Source organism: Protopterus annectens, chromosome 3.part0 (assembly GCF_019279795.1).
Source record: "Protopterus annectens isolate FY-2018-M chromosome 3.part0, PAN1.0, whole genome shotgun sequence".
NCBI lineage: Eukaryota > Metazoa > Chordata > Ceratodontiformes > Protopteridae > Protopterus > Protopterus annectens.
The window spans coordinates 1519952788-1519978007 of record NC_056731.1 but is presented as its reverse complement, the minus strand read 5'-3'; the positions used below and the strand labels follow the sequence as shown (position 1 = coordinate 1519978007).

Here is a 25220-nt window from a genome sequence, read left to right as displayed (position 1 = left end):
GATATAGGACTTGAAGACATGCTACATGAAGGTATTATTGATAAAAAAAATGTATGAGTATCTGAAGGTAGAAAAACCAAAAGTTCCCACTATCTTCGAAATTCACAAAATCTGCTGATGGATCTAAAACCTTACCTCTTGCAAAATACGTAGATACAAAGGTGAAGCATGTTTGGGTCAACAAAAAAGTTATATTGAAGGACTCCTGGGATTTGTTAAGGGAGTTAACTTCTGACCTATATTCCTGAAAATCCATTATTTGTAACTATTGACATAGTTGATCTGTTTTCCTCTATACCTTATTTAACAGGAATGAATATGTTTGAAGAAATTGTTTTTGAAGACAGACCATTATCCCATAGAGAGAAAATAGCAAGTGTAGGCGTAATGGACATGGTCTTAAAAAATAACTTCTTGGTATTCAATGGGGAATTTTTTCAACAAATCCAAGGGCCATGGGAGCAACCTGTGCTCCCCACCTTTGCCAATTTGATCTTGGCAAGGTGGGAGGAAACTTATTTTGAACTCAAAATTTAATTCCTGCTGGAAACTATATTGAAGATTTTTAGACTATATATATTTATTTTTTGGGTAGCCAGTAGTGAGAAATTTGAAGAATTTATGGGATATATTAATAAAACTACAGATTTTCTCAAATTTACCTACAAAGCATCATACGACACCCTGGAATATCTGGATCTAGAGATATACAAATTAGATAAGTTAAAATCCAGGATTCATAGAAAAGCTACTTTTTGTAATTCTTTTCTTCATTACAAGAGTGCCCACCCCCTTACACTGTAAGAGAAACATAGTGAAGGGACAATTTGTAAGGGGGTGTCATATGACTAGTTCTGATAGTGATTTTACAATAGAATGTAATTTATTGGAGAAAATGTTTATTGAAAGGGGTTACCCTAGTGAATTTGTTAAAAATATCAGGTTAGAGGTTGAAAGTGGTAGAAAAAACAAATTTAAACCTATTAAGGGGGATAGAATTACTAATGAAAATGGTAATAATGTAATGGAAAAGAAAGAGAAATTCTACCAATGACCATCAACAGGCACTTGTCTTGGAATACAATGCAATAAACAATAATATCAGAAGAAGTTTTCAAGAAGAATGGGATAGGTTTGTTGCACTTACTGATTTGGAATGTATTTCTAGACTACCTTCAAAGGTAGTGTATAAAAATTCAAGTAGTATAAAGAACATTTTGGAAAATAAAAACAAAGAGTATTTCCGAAGTGGGTAGAACAAGATTGGGTACACACAGATGTGGATGTTGTAACCAATGTGGGTATATTACGAATACTGATGAAATTTACCTGGAGAGTAGAAAAAGGTGGATAAAAAGTACTGGGTATTATAATTGTGAATCAAAGGGGTTAGTATATTTAGCTGTTTGCCACAAATGTAAATCATTTTACGTGGGGAAAACAGGACCCTAAAGAAGAATATATGAACATGTTTACGATATGTCTAAGGGTAAAGAAACTAATGCCTTATTTAAGCATTCCAAGGAATGTGATGTTTGTAAGTTTTTCTTTATGGTCCTTGAACAAATTAAAAATGTTATTAGGGGTGGCCCATGGGAAGAAAAAAACAGAATACAGAGAATTATGGTGGCAAGTAACCCTGGAATCAGGGAAACCCCCAGGGTTAAATGATTACATTTCTATTTTGCCACTTTTAAAATTAAGGGCTGTCAAACTTTGAATAAAGTCTGCTGAATGTAATATTACCTTCCAACAGAAGGTGGCACTGTTCTCTGAGTTTATGGCTTAAATGGAATTAAATAACCAATTCACACATTTATTTTTTATTTATATTTTACAGTATTTAAATTAAAAACTTTCATCCACTGTAAAACGAAACACAATGTTCTGATTTTATACTTTACATTTTATTTATTTTACCTGAAATGAGATTGAAAATGGAATATAAATTTAGATGGTATGGATAGTAAAAGTTTTAATATTCATGAGTTTATTTAAATAGACCATTTGTCCATTTGAAATAGGAAGTTGGATTTTATTGGTTTTTATTTCTCAGGAATAGTATAAATATATTTGAGTATGCATCTGATGAAGTCTGAGTATTTTGGACGAAAACGCGAGTTGTTAGTATAAGACGTTAATGCTATTCTAACTGAAGTCTTTTTTTAATAAAGGAAGAGTGTTTTAATTCTATTCAAGTTTACCCGTTTTTGCTAGTTTGCACTCTTTTTTTTTTTTTTTTTTTTTTTTTACTTATAGTGTTTCTGGAAGTGCTTCCTGCAATTTTTATTTACTTAGTTTAAATGTAAATTAAATTCCTGTAGACAAGAGCTTTGTCATTTTCATGCCTTCACATCTGATGGGAACTTAGTGGTGTATCTATTTGACAAAGACCATATTACCTCCAGGTAGATGTGGGACCCCCAAACAGAACTTTAACTTCAAATTGCCTTAGGACAAGTTATCAACTTATATTACACCAGCTATGTTCTCTGATCACTTAAGATTCCTCAATATACCTTTTGTTGATGGACAATATAATCATCTCCCTATCAATAAATTGGAACACCCATACATCCAGTGTAGGTTGTAACCAGAAGTTCTTGGACTTGGTAAACAAAAGCATTCTTGAGCAAACTGTAAATGTTTCACTTCCCCAATAAAGTTTGAGCACTAACTTCTTTACATCCACCTTCAAAATTTCAAAAGCCACCGCAGGAAATCTCCTCCAAATTCAAGGATGTGAACCTTATCCTACTCTACAATGAACCATATTGAAATTCTCATAATAGCACGAATACCATTTCGGATACAGCAGCTAGCTACACCAAAAAATCCTATGCCCATTTAGATAAATGTAATGAAATGGCAGTCCCTACTAGAGCTAAATATCATGGCAATTTGAAAAATAAACCACTCTTGTGGTCTGTCAACATTTGATGTGCTTTATAACAAAATAAACCTTCTAAATTCTATATACAATTTTTAAAACCCTCTTTGATGTAAAGAGATATTAAAAATGCTACTAAGAAACTGAAAATCACAATCCATCTAATGTTGCTGATCATGCACTCAAATTGGCATCAGCAGTTAACAAGGAGTATAAATCCTTCTTAGCTATGTTAGGAAACTAAGGAACACCCTACTTGTTCAAGATGACCTCTGTCATTCAGAACTAACTGACATTGCCAATGTACTTGCCAACAAATTCAGTGCTACCTTCACTCCCAAGACTACTAGCCGTAGTTTACAAATCTATCTCCTCCTACTAAGGAACATGTTCTGAAGTCACTAAAGACATGAAATACTTCTGTATGGGTCAGCTTAAGCTTAACAATTTTTGTCTCTGAAGAGTGTGGCACTGCAATTAGCATACCCCTAATTCCCACTAATCGGCCTCATTTGCAAGGCCATGAGACTATGACTGATATTAAAACCTTGTTGGACTTAATCCCCAGCACTCTGGCTTTGCCCAAGGAAACTCCTGTTTTAAATCTGGTTAAATTCAAGAAGGTCATAGAAGCAGCTGACTGAACATTCACTGCCCCCAGCATATCTAGACTTGGGTATCCTACACCATACCCAATGCCAATATCATAAGAAAGCTAAATGATTTAAAAATAGATCCATATGGGGTAAGGTGGATAATAAACTGACTAAAAGCCTATACAGTAGGAATTAAAGGTGTCTCATCAAAGTACGAAGGTGACCAGTGATGTACCTCTGGGATCAGTGCTGGGAAATTTTGTTTTCAGCATTTACCTTTCTGGGCTACAGAAATGGAATAAGCACCTATGGCTCAAGTTCTAGATGGTTGCAAACAGGGAGTTTAATCCCCCCCCCCCCGATAACCAAACACTCCAGCAAGAGCTGTTCTTTATAAACACTTGGAATGCTGAAAATGAGCTAAAATTAAATGCTAAAAATGCAGTGTTATTGCATTTTGTATTACAAACCCTCCCTGCAGCTTATTGTATTGCTAATACACCACTGTAACAAAAAGTAGTTGGGACCTGGGAATGTGGGTTGATATCGTGATCATGTGAAGTCCTTCATCTTAGCACAAATCGCTGAGGGAACATCATCCAGTCTAAGGAGGTCATCATTTCCTTCTATTCCATATTGATTAGACCAGTTTAGGTCAATGTCCCCTTAAGGATGTACCTCACTGGGCATATCAAACCTAGAAAGGCTGCAGAGGTTCCCAGCCAAGAAAAGTCTAGCCTTATAGACCCTTATAACAAGAGGGATGAAGCACTGTCCCTTTATTCAGTATATTGTAGACTTTTGAGCAGAGGCCTATACCTAGCCTACTTTGAAATTGGAGACCCAGTTGTCCTTTTATCACCTGTATTTCTAAAAGTCTAATACTGCCACCAACACCAGAAATGGGGAAGCTAAAATCTTCAGCAAATGATTAAACAAGGTGTAGAGTGAGTTTTGTGTCAGTTTCTCCTCCACCCCTGGAACACGCTTACTCTGGAGGTTAAGTAGTGTAATTTCACTTACATCCTTAAGATGTAACCTGGACAGTTGGATGGGTAACTATAAATTTAGTAGGATTGACTGGCCTAGCTTTCCTTGAGAGAGGGTGTATGGCCTGAGCTTGGTTACTGGCAAGGCATATATATGGTCCTAAGACTAAGTTGTCTTTATATCTATGAACCTATATACACAATTAACGTGATAAGTACAATACATATAATCTTCTCCTACTTTCAGGCAACATGATAAATTGTTACATACAGTGATGTAGTGTTAAGCCCTGCAAATAAATACTGGTTATTTAGGTGTTGAGAGTCTTAAATTTGAATGTTTACTTTTGTTTAAATATACATTGACCTGTGTACTGTTATTTTAGATGTTACTGAAGTCCTTCCCTGAATGCTAGCCAGTCTTAACAGTCTTCTCTGTTGTGGAAGGTATGACTTTTTTGTAAAACCCCTAATCATTTGAAGTGATAGTAAATGCTGGTCTCCTCATAGACTGCTTGGCTTGAGAATGAGCCTTTTGATGTTTTGGGACATAGTTTCCGTGAGTTAGCATTTTGAGTGGCACAGCTGCAGAAGTGACCATGCCTTTATATGTAATTGTCTGAGTATAAGTGGTAGCTATCTATAAATGCCATTACCAACATGTTCTCCATGTATTAATTTACAGGTTCTTGCTATCAAAACAAGAAAAGGTAATGGAATCCACTGATGGTGGCAGCATCCACAAACATGACATGGAAATATTTGAATCGACCCACTGTGATGCCTTGCATGACATGACTCCCCATAAATTGCCAGTTGAGCTATCTGCCATATCTTCTAGTCCCAGTATTACTGAGGTAAGACCATACGATTGAAATTACTTTAAATGTGTATTTTTCTCATGAGTGCATCTAGTAATGGACTGTCTTTTTTTGCTTTGTGCAAAGCTGAGACTGTACTTTGGACTCTCCAGTACAGGTGGAAATCTGAAATGAGCACATCTTGATTCATGATGTGCTTGTTTTCTGCATTCAGTTTTGGTATGATAATCAGCCCAGTGGAGGAATCTTCCTTGGTTGGGAGCATTGTGGTAAGTTTTCAGAATGGCACTTCAGACTGAAAAATGAGTGCAGTACTAAGCAGGTATTCTGATGCCCCAGATTTGACACTTTCAATGCAAATGAGGTGCATAATATTTCTGTTGAAGATGTTTGCTATCTGAGAGATCACTGAACATATGCATTCAGAAGCAGATTTTTGGTAGACAGTACAGGATGCCGACATGTAGGGTTAGATCATAATGTTCAAGTCTCCACCTGTAGAAATATTTGACATGTCAAAAAGTGTGCATTTCTGTAGCTGTTCAACAGCACCAGTTTCCAGTGGAAATGTGGGATCCTACACACAAAAATCGGGACATTTGAGAGCTTTATTAGAGTCTTTTGAATGCTGAAATACAGGGTCTCGCCAGTGTTGTTGGAGTAATTGGAGACTGACGTTAATGCTGCTAAATCTTCTTTGGAGCAAGTGTGTTATGAAATCCTAATTAAAACTACTATCTGTTTTTACAATAGATGTGAAAAATCTGATAAAATGGCAACTGCCAAGAAGAGGAGTGCATGCATCTTGCTTCTCCAGAAACAACAGCAGTTATCTCCCTTATTGGGTTATTTTCAAGGGAGGTTCGTGCAGCTGCATTGGACTTGCAGGCCTTTACAGTGCAGATAACCATAAACAAAATCCTGAATCCATATCCTAATCATAGGCAACCCTCCATGTCCAAAGAAGCTCACAATGCATAGTTGGGACCTACTGGAGACTCTTTACTATCTGACCTAACACCCTACTCGTGGGAGAATTAACTGTCTGTAGACTGTGAATCCTACTTGGCTTCAAATCTACAGGCACTGAGATTCCTGAACTTCAATACAAATGCCCTTGACCAAGTAGTAAATATGCCCACTGCAGGTCCAATATACTCGACCTCATACTCATGAATATTGGAGAATGCAGCTCCCCTCCTCCCTGGTCAGGTCCAAACAAAAAGCAGTCTTCAAAATCAACTTCATAATTCCAGTGATAGTTGAGAAGTATTCCAAGGCAATTGACCTTTTTAACCGATGGTTTGTCAGAATTTTTTGCCCCATCCAAACCCCAAGAATACAAGTCTACACTGAATTGTTCTTGGACTCTATGCAGCCATACCTACCAGACTTGGAGAGCCCTGGTGGCATCCAAGTATTGCAAAAAATCAGGAAGGGAAACCTCCAGAAATAAAAACTGCATCATTAAACTAAATCTGCAACTAAGAAATAATTGGGTCCAACAAAGCCAACTTTGAGATTTAAGATATCCTCCCAGGTAAAAGATACCATAAGGCCTTATTTAGCTGTCAGAAGCCTCCAAGGGCAGCACACAAGAATGTAAGAGTGTGACACCATTAAATCTGGTGATGTAACAAACCTGCTGGCAGACAAATTCAGTTCCAACTTTACCCTTCCAACCATCCTCCAAAAAAATATCTTCAAACATAACTCCTCCATCTATAACTAGGGAGCATGCTCCTGCTCACATCCTTCATAACCTACCCTACTTCACCACTACTTCTCTTTCTTTTTCCATTCCCAGCTAGCAAATTCATGCTTGCTTCCACCATTCAACTCCTCACTTGTACCAAGTAATTTAAAAAAACAAACAAAAAAAAAAAACACAATACTATTTATTTTTATATTTCGCCTCTATTACTTGTTTTGTTTGATACATATGTTTTTCTCTATATAATCTACGTATTGAAATTAATCTTTGTATTTTATGTATTGTGTAACATAATCTTTGTATAATCTGTATGTGGAGATTTCTCCCCAGGACTCCATTGAAAACGGGTTCTTTGGGCCCAATGGACTATCCTGGTTAAACAGCAAATAAAATAAAAAATAAATAAATAAATGTACTTGCTGTACTTTCTAAAGCCAAGAGCACAGCCTCAATGGGCCCTGATAGCCTTCCAGGATGCCTTCTGAACAGTCTAAAATATGACCTATCAAGATCCCTGGAGTTACTGTTTAACTATAGTAGCAAAACAGACTGCCATAAGAATGGAGGACTGTGACAGTCATCCCCTATCATAAGAGAGAACCTTCAGTAAATCCTGGAAAATGCAGACTCATTAGTCTGACTAAAAAAAGAACCAACCAGCAGTATATCCAACAAATTTAACAAAACTCTTGACGTCTCGGCCAAAGCCTTCAAGGAGTATAACACAAAGTAATCAACGTGCCCCATATATTCACATACAAATACATCAATTAAACAGTCATACAAAGAAGTACTCTCCAATTACATTCTTCATTTAGTCCCCATTGGAGACAGGCTGTCAGATATTTAAAATGTAAGTAGATTATTTTAAAAGCAACTGTTTCTTGATATAAATATCTAGATCTCATGTTTATTTTTTTCCAAAACAGTGCCTTGTAACCCTTTTACTTTCTCCATCGTGAAACAAGCTAAAATGTTCAGCTATAGAGCTCCCTGTTTTTTTATCAATAATATCCCTCACATGCTCTAACATTCTAGTTTTTTAAAACACCTTTTTGTTTCTCCAATATAAAATTTGTTGCAAGGGTATCTCAAGGCATATATAACACCTTCAGTATTCCAAGTAAAATGGCCACAAGTTCTAAAAGAAACCTTATTTAGTCTAGGAAAAGTTTTTATTACATACTTGCAAGTCTTGCACTTGCCACAAGCAAATGTGTACCAACACATTGTCAAACTATATGGTATACTGGGAGATGGAATACTGAATTTACCTCTTATCAAAAAATTCTGTATACTTTTTCCTTTTCTGTAGGAAAATGCCAGTTCTTTGTTCAACCATTCTGAAGCATCCCTTAAATATGTCCTATATTTCCAGAAATATCTAACATGATCTATTATTTTGGGACTAAGGCAAATGTATGTTGTAGCAAAAAATATATATTTTCATTTGTCTCTTATGTACAGCCCCAGTGTATTGTCCATCCTGGTTACTTTTCTGGTGTCCATTAACTCTATATATGAATTTCTGCCAACTATCCTGTATTGTCTTCACACCATAGCCCCTATTTTTAAACATATCTATAGTTTTATTTAGTTCTTGTTTGAGATGCTCTTCAGTATTACATAGCTTGTACAAGCGAAAACATTCACCAAAGGGAATAGCTTGCCTGCCAAATTTTAGTCCAAATCTATTTTGTAAGTCCACTGTAAATTCATCAAGTAATTCTTTCCCTCCCTCAATCAAAAAAATGAGCTCGTCAATAAATCTGTAATATTTGACATGTTTATGAAAAAAAGAATTTCAATATAAATGTTCCCTTTCGAACAAGCCCATACTAAGGTTGGCATACATGGGGGCTTTGGCCACGACGTCAAGAGTTTTATTAAATCTGTTGGATATACTGGTAGTTTCTTCTTTGCTATAAGGCAGCTTTTTATTTTGTGCATCATTAGTCTGACTAGTCTTATTTGCAAAGCCATGGAAATTTTTAACCAGGAGAAAGGAGTCCTCCAGACATGGGAGCCATCCCAGTTTGGCTTTGTCAAAGGAACATCATTCATACTGAACTAGATGGACTTCTTTGAAAAGGTCACTAAGGCAATGGATGAGGGGGAAAATGGTGCTTATTGCTTGCCTATATCTGGCTAAACAATACTCCACTTAGGCATGGTCTGCAAACTTATGGAACTAGGCCTAAACCCCTTTTATGAAGTGCTGGATAGCTAGCTGGCTCATGAGTAGGACCCAAGAGGTTAGGATTGGTAAGGCCACCTTCATAAAGTGGCCAGTCATCAGTGGAGTCCTTCAGGGCTTTGTGCCGAGTCAACTCCTCTTTGGCATCTACTTCTCTGATGTCAAAGGCCTCTGGATAACCCAAATTTACAAGATTGCAATCTGAGACCAGTCATTGAATTCTCCCCAAGATAAGAGTGCAATGCAGGAAGGTCTAACACAAACACTTGGTGGCAAAGCCATTGTTTAAAATTCAAAACCACAAGATGCATTTTAGTACTGCCGCCCTGGGTAACTGTCATCAGTAAAATACCCCTAAAATTTGATTCAGTAGTTTAGGGACTGAGAACTTGTGTAGATAGTAACCTACCCTTCAATCAACGTTGTATCCAAGGCCATAAGAAATTTCTATGTAGCTCAGCTTATAAGTAGCAGTATGGCATCTAGGTCCAGAGAGATCATGAATATCTCTCTTCTCAGCCCTCATCTGACCTATCACAGTATAATGCCCCCTTCATGTACTTGACCAGACACATGCAGCAACTGGAATGTCCACAAAGGTTCCTTTAAAAAAAAAAAAAAAAAAAAATACATTGAGTAAATATAATGTTCTGCACTGACTGCCTCAAAGCCCTCTCTCTTTAATCTGTATCCTACAGATTTCTGAAAGGTGATCTTTGCCTGGTGTACAAGCATCTCTGAAACCTTTTTTGATTATGTTTGCACATCACAAAAACTGCATCAGAACTACTAGATTAAATTTTGCATGCAACATAAATGGCACATGTCAGAGAGATGGATTTGTTTCTCACGGAATACCCATTCTCTGGAACAGGCTCCCCATTCACATTAAGCAGAGTTCTTCCCTAACCTTAGTAAGCACAACTTGATCAATAGATGGGTAATTGGAAATTTGCCCCTGGTCTGACACCTATGTCTCTGGACAAAGGCTGTCCGTAAATCACCTCCTATATAAATCAATTTGTGGGTCACATTTCGGTTGCATGGTTAGGCTTATAAGTGTTCTAGTGGTCATTAACCTAGTATGAGCCTATATACGAGTCTCACACAAGCATGTGAAGCAACAATGCTGAGAATGGCCACAGGTGTTCTAATTTCTATGGGTTGTCTTATAGAAATCATGTGAGAGTTTCACTCTTAAGATGAAAACAGGTTTTCCGTTATGTGCAATAGTTCTGCTGTTATATTTTTCCCTCAGCTTGTAGTGCTTCTATCATTTTTTTCTCTTTTTTTAATGCTTCATATTTCTGTTCAAAAGTAGTCTATTTTGGTTTATTTAATTTACTTGGTTTAATTTTTGTTAATGTTTCAACAGCACAGAGGTATGTATATGCAGTACATGTACTGTGCTGCGTTAAAGTGGTAGCATATGTAGATGCTGATCTCTACCTGTGAAGAACAGTGTGTTAATGCCATGATTTTACACATCGGCATGCATGCCATTCTTCTTGGAAGATTTTATTCAAGGTTTTAGCTGACTTTGATTACCATTTTAAATACTTCAAATGCTGCTATTTGCAACCAAAAGTAGTGGATTGTGTAAACTGAGCCCAATTTCTGTAAAGCTAACAGATGTATGCGTTTAAAAAAAAATTTATATGTAAACCTATTACTGTCCACAATAGTTTTAATCTTAAATTTTGCATGCTATTAATGTATTTTGTAGGCTTGATTTTGGGGGGTGTACTTGCACAAGCAAGCACTGGTGTGTGTGTGTGTGTGTGTGTGTGTGTGTGTGTGTGTGTGTGTGTGTGTGTGTGTGTGTGTGTGTGTGTATATATATATATATATATATATATATATATATATATATATATATATATATATATATATATATATATATATATATATATATATATATATATATATATTTTATATGTGTGTGTGTGTGTGTGTGTGCACGGTGATGCACAATATAAAAGGTGTGTGTATACATGTGCTTACTCTTTCATATATAAACCTTGGTAAGTAAATATGGTGATACTAGGTGCCCCTTTTGAGTACTTATAATTTTAGATTTGAGTTTGTGATTACTTAATATAATAATTTTGGTAATTTCTTAGTATAGTTGGAAAGAGGAAAGTGGGTACATTTTTCTGAGCCTAGTTGCCTAATATTGCATACTGCTAAAACAGTCAAAATTCAACAGCTATTACTTAAGGTTCATAGAAGTGTAAAAGCTATGGATTAACCAATTTAGTTGCCTAGTAAAGTTGGACCGAAACACAGTAAATTTGCACCAAAGCCAATATTACTGTACAAAGTGGTACAAAACATAGTAATAAACAAAGCTAACTAGTAATAAACAAAACTAACTGTAAAATCTTTACAAAAGTGGGTCTGTCATTAGCTATTTAAGGTTGTGTAGCTGTTTACATGTTTTAGAACTTCTAGCCAGAGCTGGAAGAGAAATTCAGTGATGTGCCTTGAAACATACCATTCAACTTGGTGATTCAAATGCAAGACTTGGTCTTCTCTGAAGAGGTATTAGAAAATGCATCTTGGAAAGCAATTCAAACACAGTTTAATGATGGAGCCTTAAATCCATCACAGCTCTCTAATGAATTAGATGAGCAGCCCAGCAAAGTGCAGTTTACAAAAAAGTTTGGACTGATAGTGACGAGTCACTTACAGGTTTTACAATGCCTCACATTCTGTGCATGTACATATAACTATCAAGTCACACTGACAGAAGAAACTATTATTTGCTCTTGTAACTAACAAAGGGATTAAGGAAGAAACCCCAGTGCTGGCCACCCAGGTAAAGTCACAACATGAGTGGAGATGATGCTGAGAGATGCACCAAATACAGAAAGCAGTAGCTGATGTGTGCAGAAGGATGGTAGTGTGGAAACATCTGTGGCAAAACTTTTTTAAATTCAGTACAACTAAAATGCCTTACGAAGACTGGTGGTCTGAGTATTTAAGGGGTCCATGTTACACAAGACAAAGGTACTATTTCATTTCCTTCAGCAGTTTAAGCTCCTGCACATTGCAGATGTGATGCAGGGAGAGATGAATTGTGTGACAACCATTTCATAGTTGCTTGCTTGTTGGTTATCATATGACTTTTTGCTTCTTTGCCTAGTGATTTTTATCACACTTGCATTTATCACTTCATTCAGAAAATCAACATGCAAGCTTCCCACTTTGAAGTGGCGGAAGTTTAAAATCACTCCCCTTATCAATTGGTGCAGTTCTCATGCTTGCTTACTCTTGGGCTGTTTTCTTTTTCTTGGTACCCAGTGCAAATTATTAAATACATATTTTTAAAATCCCATGCATTGTACACTAGCTGTTTTGGTATGGTTTGCTGATGCACCCATTTTATAATTATGTTTACGCAATACTAAAAAAAAATGCCAAACAATTAGTTCTTCCATTTAACTTTCAATAACTCACCCATGTTAAGCGTGTAAATTCAAATATCAAAATCCACTATCCACTATCCTATCTATTCTTGATCTCTTACTTTAATATTGCTTCTTAAATAAAAGTTAACTATTTACAGCACAATTTTATTTAGCTTGCTTACTGGAGTAATACACTGATCAAAACTGACCTTATGCAAGCACAGCCGGAATTAAATTAACAAACATAGAGTAATTAATAAAAAAAAAAAAAAAAAAAAAAAAAAAAGACTCCAAATGAACCGCAAAAAAACGGTTAAAAAAAAATACTGCAAAACTAACTTTAATAAGCAAAACAAAAGTAACTGGTAAGAGTTTTTGTTTAAAATAAACTTTGCATGTTTGATGGAGTTGCCGTTTTTTTTTTTTTTTTGAGTTGTGCTCTGAATGTGGGGAAATACCAGTTTGCAGAGGTTGTAGGGGTGGTTTTATTTTGGAGTTTGGCTGCAATTGATGGGAAGGCACCTGGTGTAAGTAGTTGGGGGGGGGGGGGCCATAGGAGTAGCTCTTGTCTGTAGGAGACCAGTAGAGCCATTTGGATTAGAAATGGGTACAGCAGTGGGTACAGCAGTGGTGTTTCTGATGAGGGCAGGACTGGAAATTAATCTGTAGATTATTTCAATGGACTGTACAGTGGATTAGGGTTTTTTTGAGTCTATGATGGAGCCAATATTCAAGTTGAGGAAAGACTATTACAGCTCTAGTTGGGCTTGAGAGAGAGGTTTTTTTTTTTTTTCCCCACAGGACCAGAATAAAAAAAATAGCTGCTCCATTTCCTGGTGTTTTCAATGTGGCTTTGGAAATCCGATTTTATGGTTAGAACAGTCATTCACATGTTTAAAAGATATGGTGCCTTCTACTAAGGGAACAAATGAGATCTGCAGCAATGTATTTCTAGTTTGTTTTTTTTTTTTGTTTGTTTGTTTTTTTGTGAGGTTTTAAACCCCTCCAAAACATAAGTATATTGGAGTAGGTTATTAAGGAATTAACTAGTGACCATAGTCTTATATTCACTAGATTACAATGTTGACCGCTGGACTAGTAACTTCAGCCTTTGTATTGCAGTGTGTTTTTAAACAGGTGTACATCTCTAGTGATTGTTCCAGGTCAGTCTTGCTAAGGCTCTGTTTCCATTACAGAATCCCATACAGCCTATGCTTTTACTATAGAGTTTTGTTTCTGTTCTGTAATAGTTCTCTTTTCCTTATTTCTAATCTCCATAATATCTTGATTATTCTGTTTTTGTTTTTTTCCATTTTTCTAGTTAAGGCTTTCTTGGCTACTGCCAGCACTAAAGATAACTTGTACTAAACAGGTGAAACCTCAAACAGTATCAAAGTGAATTGGCTATGTCCGTGTACCAACCCTGATTAAGTTATAAAATAAAAGCATATTCTGCAGTTATCATAACTTGTAATTACATCACCAAGCTGTGCTTCCAATCTGTCTCTTACTTTTAATTATCTGTCCATGACAATTGAGTCCCTACTAGGGAACCACTACTAACCCATTGTATATAATCACTTTGTTTTTGTAATTGTTTGCTAACTTCTGTGTAATCTAGATTTGTCTTTGTGGAGCTTTTCTCCCCGGGCCTCTGCTGAAAATGGACATGTATCCAGTTGGACTATCCCGGTAAACAAATGTTAAATAAATAAATAAAAATAAAATAAAGCATTGCTATTTTGCACCAGTTCAACAAGCTAAAGTTGTTACTGCTCAATGCTAGGAGCCTCGACAGGAAACCATTCCCTGGAAGCTCTTCTCACCCTGGAGAATGCTGATGTTTGTGCAGTTACTGAAACATGGTTCAAAGCCATGGAAAGCACTCTGGCAGTGCATGGTTATAATGCCTTTCATACGTTTTGACCACCCCACTGAGCATGAAAGAGCTAATGGTGGCGGTGTATCTAGCTATGGAAAGGATAAGCAACTCAAGGCTGGTCAGAGTGTGACATGCTTGAGCTACTCCATGTTCAATTAATCATGGGAAAAGCCTATTGCTGTATTCTTGTTAGTTACAGGCCCCCCACTATGAACCAGGAAACCCATACATCAGACCTGAAGTTCTAGAATAATTTCATTTTCCATCCAGCTCAATACCATACTCCTGGGTGAGTTTAACTATATCTTCATTAATTGGAAGGCATACAAAACTACTAACATGCAGGCTGAAAGATTTTTTGACTTTGTAAATTCAAATGCCCTGGAAAGCAGCTGGTCTGCACTCCCACTGAGGGAAGGAATATCCTAGATCTGGTACCCACAAGTATGGGAGAGTGCTGCACCCCCCAGTGTTGTGTCCTCACTAGTAAAATCTGATCACAAAGTGGTCTTCCTTGAAATAAAGGTAAAACTAGCCCTCCTACCTAACCTCAAAAACTTTAAGAACTTCTCTAAGGTTAATTACCCATATTAAGGGATGGTATGGCTAGTTTCCAAGCTCCTCCAAATCCAGAAAACACAGAAACCTATAAGTGTACATAAAAACCCTGTGTGACCATAACATCAGTAGCAGACAGAAATAAACCTGGATCAAACCGCAAAAACAAGCCACCCTGGTGAAATTCTGGTATTAATAGGTTGTCCTGCTGTGAAGAAAGAGGAAGTAGGCACACCAGAAAAATAAGTCTCATTAGTCTGAACAAGCAAATTAGGTTACTAGTCAAGTCTCTGAAAGTAGACTTTGAGGTGAAAATAACCTCCAAATCTAAGGATAACCATAAGGCATTTTGCAGTTATATCTGCAATCTTAAGGGCAACACCCAACAATGGGTGGAGTTAGTTGTAGGTGGCATTGCCTGTACTCTGCCAGAAGATGTAACAAATCTTCTAGCTGGCAAATATGGCTCAAATTTCCCCTCCCCTTCACCCTGAGTTCTCCCCCAAAAATACCCTCCCAACAATTATCACCAAAGAGCAGATTGCCAGTGTGAGCTCTAAAGCCAAAAACATGGCTTCAGTGTGGCTTGACAATATACCAAGTTGCCACTTAACACCTTAAGTCAGTATATATCAGGCCCATTAGGATTTAACTACAGCCTCTGGAGTGGCTTTGTCCCAGTAGAGTGGAGGACAGCAGTAGTCATCCCTCTACATAAAGGGGACCATCTACTGACCTGGGAAATTACAGACCCATAATTTTGAATAGTTTTTGTATGCAAGGCTATGGAAAGAATAATCATGGGCTTGATAAATAATGACCTTCAAACAATGGACCCAACCAAATTCAGCTTTGTCAAAGGCAGGTCATGCCTATTGAATCTGGTGGATTTCTTTGAGAAAGTGATCAAGGGTATGGGTGAGAGTAAAACAGTACATACCACCTACCTTGGCCTGGCCAAGGCATTTGGCACAATTCCCCACTTTGGTGTTGGAAATAAATTCACAAAACTAGGCATAAGTCCCTGTGTCATAAGATGGATAGCCAGCTGACTTGTGGATATGATACATGTGGTTAAAGTGAGTGAATCTATATCCAGCAAGAGTCTGGTTACTAGTGGTGTGCCACAGAGCTCAGTACTGGGACCACTCCTTTTTGAAATGTACTTCTGTGAAGTCAAGGCAAATGTGGAAGGCCTCTGGATGGCTAAGTTTGTCGATGACTGCAAGCTGGGAGCAATCCTAGAATCCTGAATTGATGTAGATATTCTACAGGACGGTCTAGATCAAACAAATGATTGGTGCCAGAACCCTGGCCTAAAACTAAAGGCAAAAAATGTATTCTCATACCCTTTGGGAAATCAAATACTCCTGCAAATTACAACATCAGTAGTACTCCCCTTGGTGTGGTTTCAGAAAGAGGTCTATGTATGCAGATAGCCTGATCTTGTATCCATAGTGGTGAAATCCTTTTTAGTTGGCACAACAACTTATAAGTAAATAATGGCATCCAGAGCCAAGGAAATTCTAGTCCTGCTGAACTCTGCCGTCACTGGATCAATAATAGTATAATGCTCTATTCGGCATCTGCGTGACTAGGCACTTGCAGCAGATGGAGCTACCTCAGAGGTTCTTCACAAAGAAAATACAGGTTGTAAACAACATGAACTATGCCAATAGACTAAAAGCCCTATCCCTTCTCCCTGTCTCCTTATGACCTGTTAAGTGTTGACCTATGCCTGACCTACAAATCCAGACCTGATGGAACTGCTACACATCTGCAAGTCAAACAGCATGAGGGTCACCTGATCTAGAGATCTAAACTTTGTCAGCGACTCAAACAAACATGCTGGAGAAACAGATGTATATCTTGGAGACTGCCCCTTCTTTGAAACAGGCTTCCTATTCATATTAAAATGCAGTTTGGATCAGTGAAGGAGAAACACATATTCACACATGGGGTAGTGCCTGTGTTCCTTATGGACAGCGGAAGATGCTCAATGCGCAGGTACAAATCCATGCCATCCTCTTGCCCCTAGGGGTCATGTATTGGGGAAAATCTGATTATATTGGCTAGGCTTGTAAGGGCCCTTAAGCCATTAGCCTAGTAATCTCCTATGAACCTTTAACAAAAACATCTCTGTTTAGGTTTAGATTCTCTTCAAAGTGCAAGACTTGGCGTATTATTCGTCAGGTTTTTTTACTGAAGCAGCTTCATACATTCTCAAAATTTATGCTACTAAGAACATCGTTATAAACCATTATATTTCCAACATCTGCCACTTGCCTGCTGGAACATTTTCTTTTCAAGTCTTGTAGGGATATAGAAGTATTCATGCAAATCTTCCCATTTAAAAAAACTCTCAATTATCTTTGTTTTAGTTGCCTATCTAGAAGTAAGAGTGACTTCCCTCCACTGATTCTCTGTAATGTCTTTAATTGTTCGTCATGCTATTTTTACGTTTAATACTGTATTGTCATCTTAAATCTAATGTTGACTTGTATGCTGTACTTATAATTGAAGGTGGACCAGAAAAGGGTAATAAAATCTACTATTTGTAGCTTTGCAGTTGCCATTCAACCTCTGCATATATACCTTTAAGTTGATTAGATTAGGTTTAATGTTAGATTTCAGTAACACTGGAGTCTAGTAGTTGACTTAAGGGGTTAAGGAGCTGTTAATGAGTTATTTCCTTTGGTTCAGTGGTGCAAGTTTTGATTCCCTCAGCCTCTATTGCCTAAATGTGCAACTCTGAGTTACTTAACCAGACACTTCCCCTGAGCTGAGTCTGAAAAAAGTCTAGCGAGATCAGTGCTTTGCCCCCCCCCCCAAAAAAAAAATACAAACATTTGTCTATATTCACCCCATTTTATCATGTTCTCTGCTTTTATCTGCTTCCAAAGTATAAAGCTGTACATAATCCTAGGTCTGCCCAGATTCTGACTTGTGATCCTGCTGATGAGAATAATTCCCTATGAGGTGACTTGCGTTTCCCTCTGGGCATCTGTTGTGTCCTGAAACAACTGTATTAATATAAGTTGTGTAACTGTATCTTATCCCTCCAAATCTGGATGTCCAAAATTTATCCTGTCAGTGTTAAATTTTTCCCCTTTGCACTCTTTCTCTTGCTATCTCAAGCAGCCTCCTTAGTCTTTTTCAAATTCTTCCATATCTGATCTCTGTTATATGTATAACCTAACCTACATAAAGAAACAGTGGGATGAAAAACATTATCACTTGTATCTTACTGATATCCATACATAAATTTCCATAATCTTGTCTTAAAATTTGGAGTACCTTTTCACATTTCTTTTGGTGCTTGCTTAATACCCTGTTTCAACCATGTGTCTAAAGATTTCATCTTGTCATGTTCCACAAAAAAGGGGCAACTCTGTTTAAAGTTATGTGCTGACTTTAATTTACTGTATATATTGATAAAGTAAAATGTTTCAGTTTATCATATATAATTTGAATATCCTTTTCTGGTTTGGCAAGATAAGTCCTCTGCAAAAAGAGCAATTTTCTCATTAGTATTTAATTTATATCCAATTATGTTTGAATGTCTTGTGTCCTAGGGAATGGCTGTAAATACGAAGCAAAGAGTAATTGTTAAAGTGGATGTTCCTACTTGTTTTTTTTTTTGCTCACCATCACAGTTCCTTCTAGCTTGAGCTTCTCTGTTGGTATTCAATGCTAATGTTTCCTTGTTTGTGGAAGCAGGCTTACCTCAAAAGATATCTTCATAAAGCCACAGCTTATTTTCAGACAACTTTTGACATTAATACTGTTACTCAGTGTATCCTTTAAATCATGAATTCTGTTTTTATTGTAAAATATTTGCCCATCTCCTGTAAATGTGCACTGATCCAGGCCTATTATTCTTGGCAATGTCTTTGCTGCTATTTGTTTTCAAAAATCGCCACACTTCTTTTGGAATTCCAGCGCCACGAGGGACTTTCCCTGTATTCTGGTTTCTCATTTCTTCTACAATTCAAACAATGTAGGTTTGCACAATGTTACAGTATTTTGAGTTGTACGTCTAATCTTGCCCAAGAGCCATATTTCACTGAAAAGGCTACATTTAAGTAGAATATATTTTTATTCTTTACATTAATAAGTCCAAATATATGAATGTCTCAGTATCTGTCCTTGGCCACTATTCTTTAATATCTTGACCTTCTGAGACCCCTTTATTAATGTACCAGTCTATAACTTTGCCCGCAATATTCTTTTTATATCCTGTCTCACAGGTTTAGTGGAATATGTAATGCAGCCACTATAACTCTTTCATATCCTGACAAGACTGTCTCACCACTATGAACCCTTATTGCCCGCCTGTCTTTCCTGTGTTCCTCAGTCTTTATTCCTCTACCCTTTTTGATATTAAGACCTTTCTTTTGCTCTCCTCCCTTGCCGACGGAGAAACCTTCCTTACATCTTTTTACAAAATATTCATGTTCTTTGATTCAGGGTACATTTCCATTAACTTTTATTATCTGTTCTTCACTATTGCAAGCAGGTCTAAGTCCTGCCAACCAGATAATTTACATTCCAAATCAATAAGACAAATTTTGCCATTGTAAAGCTTGTATTTTATTTTAATTGTATAATTTGTATTGCTGTTACAGACTGGTCTTCCATAGTGCATTTCATTATATTTGTCCCTTTTATTCCCAAATATTCCCAATTGAACCTGTTATTTTAACTTCCTTACCCAAAAAATAAAAAAATATACATGTAGTTAATTTGCAGTTTATTTGGAATGGAGAAAAATCACATTTGATATGTCATCCATAATACCTTACTTATGATAATTTATCCTAATCTGCAAATCTCTTTGCACCAGTGTTAGACTCAAGGAGTCTTACTGCTGTTGCAATGATTCAACCTCTAGCTTTTTCTGCTAACTCCCCAAACATTTTGGAGAGCATGAGTAAATGCTCTACTCCCCCTACCTTGTGTCTTTCAGTTCAGAGCAAAACCAGAAGTTTTGCAATTGCATGTTAACTTCTAAAATATAGCTGCCCTGCCCCACAAATGTTGCCCACACTCCAGAAAATACAGGTTTAAGGAAAACAGAGTTAACCAGACATTCTGAAAAAGACTCCTTTTAATAAAATATATAACTGTAAACTATAAAACCAATTTTTAATTACATTCTACAACATTTTATTGCAGTTATTTTGCACAGCACGTGCATTGCTATACCCAGATCTCTCCGATACTGATAATGAATTTAGTGCTTTTTACACTGTTCCTAAAACTAAGCTCTAAAATTATACCTCCTCCATTTTACCAGATGCTGAAAAGTCATAAAGATATTTAGCATGATCTCTAATAAAATTAATATCCCTGTCCTGTTTACCAACAGTACCCTGACTCAAAGGTCCACCCAGTGATATGAACAGATGCAATTTAGCGCAGTGTGCTTTTGTTTTTAGAAAATCTGATTTAATCACCCTCCATGCAGGAGGCAGTCAATTGTTGAAGATCAAAACATATTCTCCAAAGTCCTGGAGAAAGATATATTCCTTTATGGCTTCTGCATATGCTTAAAGTTGCATAATTTACTGATTGATACCCAGAATGGCTATCATCACTGGTATGGAAGTGATAGCTGCTGTTATGGCTTTTAGTATATCTGCAAGTATTTGATAGCTTATGATAAACTTAAGTTTCCCTATTCCATGGCTTAAAAGGTAAGTGAACATTGCCTTTGTCCTGGCTTACAAAGTTACACATCTATGGCAGCCAATAAAGTGTGACAACTCCACTTTACCTCCCTTCTATTTTATTTTTATTTTTATTTTATTTTACATTTTATTTTACATTTGTTGACCGGGCTAGTCCAACTGGATACATGTCCATTTTCAGTAGAGGCCCGGGAAGAAAAGCTCCAGAGAAAAAAATTTGCAAAAATTTAAAATGTAACATAAATGATTACAAAAGGCATTGAAAGACAGTAATACAAAATTGAGTACAAAAAGTTTACATAAAAAAATAGAAGAAAAAATGACTTAAATGGACAAATAAGGAAAAATAGTAGTCGAGACTCCGCGACATTAGTATTTAAGTAAATATAGGTTAATATATAGAGTGTAGTGTATAGAGGGGACTCGGAGACATTAGTATTTAAGTAAATATAGGTTAATATATCTAGTTTAGTATATAGAGGGTTTATTGGTAGGAATATAGTGGTTTTGGAGTGGAACAGTTAAGGATAACAGTTAGTCAGGGTTAGTACAAGAGCATAACCAGTGGTTATTGAGAAAAGGTTTTAGATTAGTTTTAAAGAGTGGGAGAGAAGTCTGAGATGTAAGATCATGTGGTAGTTGATTCTATACTTTACCAACATAGTTAGAGAATAAGGAGTCACCTGCTAAGTTTTTTAATAAGGTAGTATTAATCAACATTTTGTTAGAGGAGCGTAAATTCTTAGTTATATGGCGTAATGAGGGTAGAGAGAATTGGAGTGTTGCTGGGTTGGTATAGGGTTTTATGAGCTATTGTAAGTTGGTTACATTGTAGCTGATTAAGGAGTTCTAGCCAGTCCAGTTGTTTTAGTTTCAGACAGTGATGAGTCCTGAAAGGTGAGTTTGTGGAAAATCTCGCAATATTGTTATATGATATAGCCAGTTTGAGGTTTATTTTTAGAAAGGTTACTATATATGGGAGAAGCATAGAATAAGGTGGAGATTAATTGGGTTCTAGCTATTGCGGTCCTAGCTTCTGATGTAAGGAAAGGTTTGATTCAATAGAGGCTTCCTAGTTTTCTGTTAATTGATTTTATTGTAGTATTTATGTGGGTGTGATTATCAATTGTAATTCCTAGGAGTTTGGTGGTGGGATCAGGAGAAATAAGGGTGCCATTATTGGATGTAAGAGTGAAATGTAGAGGGGTTGGATATATGGGTAGGTGTAAAGAGTAAAAGTTTAGTTTTTTTTTGGTTGAGGAGAAGACGACTATTAGAGAACCATTGTTCTACAGTGCTGAAAGCTTTTTGTGTAAGAGAATGAAGTTTGGTCTGGGATGTGGCTGAACAAATTATAGTAGAGTCATCTGCATATTGAATGCAAGTAGAGAGTGGAGTGGATAGATGAAGGTCATTTTATAAAAATGGAAAACAGTAGAGGGCCTAATATGGAACCCTGAGGAACACCTAGTGAGATAGGAAGGAGATTCGAAAGATGATTTTGCCAGAAAACTGCCTGTTGTCTGTTTTCAAGGTAGGATGTAAACCAGTTCATAGCAAGAGTGTCAAGTGAGAGGGACTTCAATACGTGTAGGAGGAGTTGGTGATTAACCATGTCGAAAGCTTTAGATAGGTCAACAAAGAATGCAGAGGAGAGACTGTTATTGTTGCGACTTTTGTTTATACAGTTAGTGAAGGATAGCAAGGCTGTGGTGGTACTATGGAATGGACGGAAACCATGTTGACAGTTGGCTAGTAGATCGTGATGGAGAAGGTGGTTAAGTAATTGTTTGACTACATTTCTCCATTATTTTAGCAAGCGGAGAGAGGAGAGCTATGGGCCGATAGTTGGAAAAATCATTGGAGTTTCCACCTTTGAAGAGGAATAATGTAGGAAATTTTCCAAATAGATGGGATAGTGCCTTCTTTTAAGGTTCTATTGATCAGTATGGAGATGGGATAAGCAATTGCTTTATCTCCTTTTTGCAGGAATTCTGCTGGGAGTTTATCAGCTGAGGGGTAGTGGGTTTTAGTTTTTGGATTAGGGAACAGATATAGGATGTGGGTATTGGTTCTAGGTGGAATAATGGGGGAGGAATGGTATTAGGAATAGGCAGATTAGAGGTGTCAGGGGATAAATGACTTGCAAGATTTAGTATAGAAGTAGTAAAGAAAGAGTTAAAGGTGTTGGCTGTTTTTGTTGGGCAGTCAGGGTTGGAGCCTAGAGGATTGGGTGTGACAGTTTTGCTTGGGTATAGCAGTTTGTTAATACTAGTCCAAAATTTTTATGGTTCTTTAAGGGGGATTGTTGAAGTTGGAGATAGAAAGTTCTTTTTATCTAGTAGGATGGCTTTTTTTGTAATATTTCTTTGTTGTCTAAAGGTTTGGTGATCAATAGTATCCTTTGTGGTACGCCATTTAGCCCAAGATTTGTTTCTGCAAATGATTAGTTTCCTAGTATTTGAGAGCCATTGGGCTGGTTTAGTTTTGTTTCTAATAGCATGTATTGGGTTATGATGGTCTAGGATTGCTAAGAAAGTGGTATTGAAGTATTTAACAGCTTTATTTATAGGGAGAGATTTTAGAGGTGACCAGTTACATTGTTTAAGTTCAGTTTGGAACAGTTTGGGGTCAAAATGTTTATTGGTACGGACTGTTCTGACACTAATGGGGATAGTTAGGCTTGTTTTATGTCTGATAATATATATTGGTGAATGGTCACATAGGTCATCTGGAAGGGTTCCTGTTGTGTATCTTTGTTGTGGGCTATTTGTAAGTATCTAATCTAAGGTTTCTTTATTGTTAAGTTTATTTATTCTGGTGGGGGAGTTTATAGCTTGCGAGAAACCATACAGGTTGATCAGGGTGGTGGTGTTAGTGCAGCTGCATAAATTCCAGTCTATGTTAGTCACCAAGGACTACGGTTTCTTGAGGGAGGTTAGAAGAAAGCCAATTTAGAATGTATTTGAGTATTCTGTGGTTAGAAACTATTAAGACACTTGTTCCAATGAACAATATTCTTGGCCTGTTCTGTGTTTCATTATTTTTATGATATGACCCAGGACTGTGTACATACACAGTCTCTAGCATGTGGGTGATTCAGCTTTCTAAAGTTTTGTTACGCTCTAGCTCAAACCCATTGTCTTTTTTATGCAGGCAATGATCTAGCCAATGATTGGTCTTCATATGTTGTTGGCCTCGTGGGTAGAAGTCGTATGTATTGTTTTACACTAGTTAGTACTCCTCTAGACTGCATTCAAATTTGATGCAATTGTAAAATCTTCAGTAAAAAGTATTTTCCTGCATGTCGATGGACTTAGTGAAGAACACCCAAGCCATGCTACTCCCTCAACAGTTAGTTGCCTCTTGTATGCTAATATCCTTTTTACACATTGTAGTCAACTTGCAAATATTTATAAGGCTGCCAAATTTTCATGCATGTTAATAGGTTATGTCACTGCATTGTCATTAATCTAGCTGAGATGGTTATCCTTTCCAGAGTTAATTACTACATCCCAGCTGCCATTTGCTTCTTTATTCTCTACAGTGGCTTCCCCCTGCTCCTGTCTTAAATCTGTTTAATTCTGCATGTTCTCTGAGGCTCTTAGCTGGTCTGATTTCAGCACTAAAATCAAACTCAGTGTGAATTATTCTTCCTCTTCTTGCCACTTAGCTAATCTTTGACATGTGCTTTTTTTCAAGGCAACTTTCTGCAGTATTTCACATTTAAGGCTCTGCAGAGATGTATTTGTTCCAATGATTCCATTCCATGACCATGAAAAGTAACGAGAGACCTCTCTACCCTAATCCTGTGTGACTTGTGCTATAATAAAAACTTTGTACTCAACAGTGCTTTCCACCCTCTTTATGTCCTTCAGCCCTCTTTCCCTTACTACGTCCTTTCTCCCTCACCCATTTACTTTTGTCACCTTTGTATACCTAATTTTTTTGTAGTGGTACATTTGCACAGAAGTTCGCTAAAGCCGTCACTCCTTGAGAAAACTTTATTAAAACGCTAAAATAAACCACGTTTTTCGTCTAACCCGAGTAGTTAGACTTCAGAACAAAAGCCAAATGATGTCAGTTACAATTCAAACCACTTATTAAAAACTTCCCCGCCAAAAATTTCAAGGGCTTAAGTGTCTCCTAAAGATATAGACTACTGAAAAGCATATTTCATTCATTAAGTTAAACTGCTTTTGTTACCGACCTATATTTAAAAACACATGTATATAAAATCGCAGCAACCCTATTTCCTTCTACTCCTTTAAAATAACAGAAACATTACACCAGATTGAAAACACAAATGTTATGAGTACAATGATAACTTCATGGAATGCTATCTATAAAGCGCACGTCATCTAGGATCCAGCCCTTTATATATGTATGTTACGCTGTTCTCAAAATACATATTAGCATATATCAAAAATTGTGCCATACAAAAAGATTGACATTTAATAAATTAAT

At 36.8% G+C, this 25220-nt stretch overlaps 1 protein-coding gene across 1 annotated transcript in view; it reads left to right on the top strand.

Annotated features, from left to right (window-relative positions):
* The window catches only part of LOC122797103 (kinesin-like protein KIF20A), a 220387-nt gene that overhangs the window by 87163 nt on the left and 108004 nt on the right, over positions 1–25220 (top strand). The window contains exon 2 of the mRNA XM_044065901.1: positions 5161–5332. Coding sequence (XP_043921836.1) covers positions 5161–5332 — 172 coding nt within the window. The remainder of the gene's footprint in view (positions 1–5160; positions 5333–25220) is intronic.